This window comes from Musa acuminata, chromosome BXJ3-5 (genome assembly GCF_036884655.1).
Source record: "Musa acuminata AAA Group cultivar baxijiao chromosome BXJ3-5, Cavendish_Baxijiao_AAA, whole genome shotgun sequence".
NCBI lineage: Eukaryota > Viridiplantae > Streptophyta > Magnoliopsida > Zingiberales > Musaceae > Musa > Musa acuminata.
In genome coordinates this window covers 2849152-2854235 of record NC_088353.1, presented here as the reverse complement: position 1 = coordinate 2854235, position 5084 = coordinate 2849152, and the positions used below count along the sequence as shown (strand labels likewise).

Genomic DNA, 5084 nt, shown 5'->3' with positions numbered 1-5084 from the left:
TATAATTCTAAGAAAAGATTATCATTATATGATTAGTAAAATTTTATCTTAGTTGATAAGAGTTTAGGTAAATTTAATCATAAACCGGAGATATGAAGATAATCTTTGAAAACTAAATATTTTAGATTAAGTACCATTAAAATTGAACATATAATATATAAATTTAATAATTTTAAAAATAGAATATAATTAAATTGAATGGGCAAGAAACTTTATTAAGTAAAAGCTTTAGATATTTTGGATTAATTATTTAATAAGATGGAGAGATCGATTAAATATTATTCATAAAGGAAAAATATGATTGTTAAAATGGTGAAAGGTGTTAGAAGTCTTGTATGATCATCGAATACCCTTAAGATTAAAAAAACTTTATAAGACATTTGTTAGACCAACAATATTTTCTAAATATGAGTATTAGATAGTTAAGAAATAATATATATATATATATAATTTGTATTGCTGAGATAAGAATATTGAAATTGATGTGTATAGTTATTAGGAAAGATAGAAAAAAATATTTTTGTTCATGAACAATAAGATATTATTTTGATAGAAGATAAGATTAAAGAAAATTATTTAAGATATTATATGTAAGTGCTTAAGAGACCTGTAGATGTGACGATCGGAAAAGAGTGATAAAGGAAGACGTAGAAAAATTTTAATAGAAACTATAGATAAAAACTTAAATATTCTAAACTTAATTAAACATATAATTTTTTTATGCATCTTAATGATGATAAAAAAAATTTATATAGTGAATCTTAAATAATTAAAACTTATGATTTTATTATATTGGTCTATATGATTAACAAGATTTTGACAAAAACTATTATGTGCATCTCTTTTTGATTTTTTTTTTTCCTACTTAATTCAAGAGCATATGGATAGTCTTCATTAATAGTACTTCCCATTGAAAAAAAAAGAAATTTGATGTTTGTCAAAATTACATATATCTAATATTATGGTTAATATTCGTCAGTTGACTATTAACTTGATGACTTTAAAACTCAAATTGACATTAATATATCTTAAGAAACTTATTAATCAAATAATTGGTAAAAATTAATAAAAGCATTTTAGGTTATTAAAATATGAATTATTGGACATCTGTTACATATGAAAGATTTAAATAATTGCAAAGTCTAAACTTTTTATAGACTTGTATATAAAGACTAAAATAAGCGAGCTTTCATACATAGCCAAAATTGCTTTATCAGTACAAATAGTAATGGCACTTATTTCATCTGTAGCAACAGCATATACAAGCATTAATCCAATATATTAGCACAATAATTTCTCTTTAGTATCATATATTCAAACATATACCTTAACAACCACCCACAAAATAAGATCACTCAAGAAATCCTTCTTGCATGCTAATGCAGTTGCTTGTGCCGGCAACACCATTAATGATGTAAGAAATCAAGGTCTTAAAGAACCCAATAAACTAGACTTAGTCCAACTGTTGAACTGTTCTTTGAGTTCTTCCCATCTTTTTACTCTTCCCACCTGCCCACGTGGGTACCGTCTCTCCACCTACCAAAGTCTACTCGCTAGTCAAAGTTCCATTGTCGTAATAAATTTTTTTTTATTTTCAAGAAATATATTATCCTTTTGACATGCTAAATTATATATATATATATATATATATATATATATATATATCACAGAATAACACAGTGTGTGGGCTGCATCAATCCTGTTGTCCACGTGTCATTCATCCGCAACGTGTAGGACCTGCTGATCCGGCCGGCCACAGCGCTGCCCAACTACCCCTCCCTCCACCAACCACCTCCAACTAAACTCTATATAAACCCTCCCTCGGGCGTCTGCTCTCTCAGGGAAAAGGAAGCAACAATCGCATCTCCACCTCCACATCTTTTTCCCCTCGAAGCCCTTTGCTACCTCCTCCTAATACCTGATGGAGTTCGAGCGCAACGGCCACCACGCGAACGGCGGACTGTGCATCAAGGACCCCTTGAACTGGGCAGCGGCGGCCGAGGCGCTGACCGGGAGCCACCTCGATGAGGTCAAGAAGATGGTGGCGGAGTCCCGCCAGCCTCTCGTGAGCCTGGAGGGCACCACGCTCAAGATCGCCCACGTGGCGGCCGTGGCCGGGCAATCGGGGGCGAGGGTGGAGCTGTCGGAGTCGGCGAGGGGCCGGGTGCGGGCCAGCAGCGACTGGGTGATGGACAGCATGACCAAAGGTACCGATAGCTATGGGGTCACCACAGGGTTCGGTGCAACTTCTCACAGGAGGACCAAGCAAGGAGGCGCCCTTCAGAAGGAGCTCATCAGGTGATTGCTTATTGCCTCCCTTATTTCAAGCAGTCGTCGGTAGATTATGGGAGGTGGCCGTGGATTGTTGGGAGCAACTTTTGTTTGCACCCCATGAAGTCCTAGTTTGGTTTGGTAGGTAAGGAAGGCATATTTAAGGAGAGTATAGTAAGAGCAAGTGCGTGGCCTCATCACTTTAATGGATGAGTGCTCCCTGAGACAAAAGTCAGCAGGTTTGGCATTCGCGCGTTCCAGGCAACAAACTCAGCCCACCGACTGAAGACAAAGTGCCAAAACATGCATTTCCTCCCAGCTTTCTCCAAGCTTGGCAATATATTTCAGTTTTGGATCACTCTAAATGAGGTCTTGAGAATAGATGCATGATATATTACATTTCAACTTATGATAGATGCATGAAATATAATAGATGCATGATATATTATATTTCAACTTATGATCACTCTAAAGGAGGTCTTGAGAATCTTCAAGTACTGGTTGTTCTTCGGATTGAAATCGAAATCTTATGAGCTGTTGTGCTATAACGGGCTCACACGGATTCTTCTTGTGTTGCAGGTTCCTCAATGCCGGAATCTTCGGCTCCGGCAGTGATCAATCGGGGCACACGTTGCCGCCGCCTGCGACAAGGGCGGCCATGCTCGTCCGGATCAATACCCTCCTCCAGGGTTACTCCGGAATCCGGTTCGAGATCCTGGAAGCCATCACCAGCCTCCTCAATTCCAACATCAGCCCCTGCCTCCCTCTCCGCGGCACCATCACCGCTTCCGGTGATCTCGTCCCCTTGTCCTACATTGCTGGCATTCTCACCGGCCGGCCAAACTCGAAGGCCATTAGTCCAGCCGGGGAGGCAATCGACGCGGCTGAGGCCTTCCGCCTCGCCGGAATCCCCCACGGGTTCTTCGAGCTGCAGCCCAAAGAAGGCCTTGCGCTCGTGAACGGCACCGCTGTCGGTTCCGGCCTGGCCTCCATGGTCCTCTTCGACGCCAACATCCTCGCCGTCCTCTCCGAGGTTCTCTCTGCCATCTTTTGCGAGGTGATGCAAGGCAAGCCAGAGTTCACCGACCACCTCACCCACAAGCTGAAGCACCACCCGGGCCAAATCGAAGCCGCCGCTATCATGGAGCACGTCCTCGAGGGCAGCTCCTACATGAAGATGGCGAAGAAGCTCCATGAGCAAGACCCGCTCCAGAAGCCAAAGCAGGACCGCTACGCCCTCCGCACCTCACCGCAGTGGCTCGGCCCCCAGATCGAAGTCATCCGGTCGTCCACGAAGTCCATCGAACGTGAGATCAACTCGGTGAACGACAACCCCCTCATTGACGTCTCCCGGAACAAGGCCTTGCACGGTGGCAACTTCCAGGGGACCCCGATCGGTGTCTCCATGGACAACACCCGCTTAGCCATTGCTGCCATCGGCAAACTCATGTTCGCACAGTTCTCAGAGCTCGTCAACGACTTCTACAACAATGGGCTCCCCTCGAACCTTTCCGGTGGAAGAAACCCGAGCTTGGACTACGGCTTCAAAGGCGCAGAGATCGCGATGGCGGCTTACTGCTCCGAGCTCCAGTTCCTGGCAAACCCAGTGACCAACCATGTTCAGAGTGCAGAGCAGCACAACCAGGATGTGAACTCCTTGGGACTGATCTCCTCCAGGAAGACAGCCGAGGCAGTAGACATCCTGAAGCTCATGTCCACAACATACTTAGTCGCGCTCTGCCAAGCCATCGACTTGAGGCACTTGGAGGAGAATCTGAAGAACGCCGTAAAGAACACCGTGATCCAGGTGGCGAAAAAGACCCTGACGACCGGTGTGAACGGGGAGCTACACCCATCCAGGTTCTGCGAGAAGGATCTGATCACGATCATCGATCGGGAACATGTCTTTAGCTACGTCGACGACCCATGCAGCTCCACGTACCCTCTGATGCAGAAGCTAAGGCAGGTGCTCGTGGAGCATGCACTGAACAACGGAGAGAAGGAGAAGGACCCGAACACCTCCATCTTCCAAAAGATCACTGCCTTCGAGGAAGAGCTCAAGGCTGCCCTGCCGAAAGAAGTGGAGGCAGCAAGAGCGGCGGTGGAGAATGGCAACGCGGCGACCGCAAACCGGATCGAGGAGTGCAGATCGTATCCTCTGTATAGATTTGTGAGAGCAGAGCTAAGCACGGGATACCTCACGGGGGAGAAGGTGCGGTCGCCGGGCGAGGATTTCGACAAGATCTTTGCGGCCATCAACAAAGGGATGGTGATCGATCCCCTTCTCGAGTGCCTCAAGGAATGGAACGGTGCTCCCCTACCCATATGCTAAGATATAGATCACATGGAGATGGAGGTTTATACCTTACCACAGTACTAGTTGGTGATGTAGTTGCACTAGCAACAGCAGGCATGAGACGTCCAAGTTCTGCTGCTGCTTCTGCTTTCGCATGTTCTTTCTTCGTCTTCCCCATATTATTCCAGTTGTGTGTGCTTATGCATGAATAATTGCAACATATTTACTGAAGCTGTTAATTACGTATTGGTAAGAATTCTATAGGAATTGTCCTTAGCAATATACAAATCAAAGGTTTCCAACATGATAATATATGGTGCTTGAGGATTCTTTTCCAAAGACAACATGGCTAGCCGACATGAACGGAGGCCGATGACAGAACTCAAAAGTCTTCTTTATTAATTGCCTTAGCTTTGTAAGATCAAGTTATTTGCTACTGACTAAATTTAACTTCTTTATTAAAGATTTCAGACTAAATCTTTAACAAAGATCAAGTTATTTGCTTCACAATAGTTGC

At 43.6% G+C, this 5084-nt stretch overlaps 1 protein-coding gene across 1 annotated transcript; it reads left to right on the top strand.

The window, feature by feature from the left end:
* The first annotated feature begins 1840 nt into the window (after nt 1-1840).
* On the top strand, nt 1841-4809 carry LOC135638782 (phenylalanine ammonia-lyase-like). Its single transcript, XM_065152170.1, has 2 exons — nt 1841-2298; nt 2851-4809. Exons 1-2 carry the CDS (start codon nt 1922-1924, stop codon nt 4601-4603), a joined length of 2130 nt encoding a protein of 709 aa, XP_065008242.1. The 5' UTR covers nt 1841-1921; the 3' UTR covers nt 4604-4809.
* Nucleotides 4810-5084: the final 275 nt, after the last annotated feature.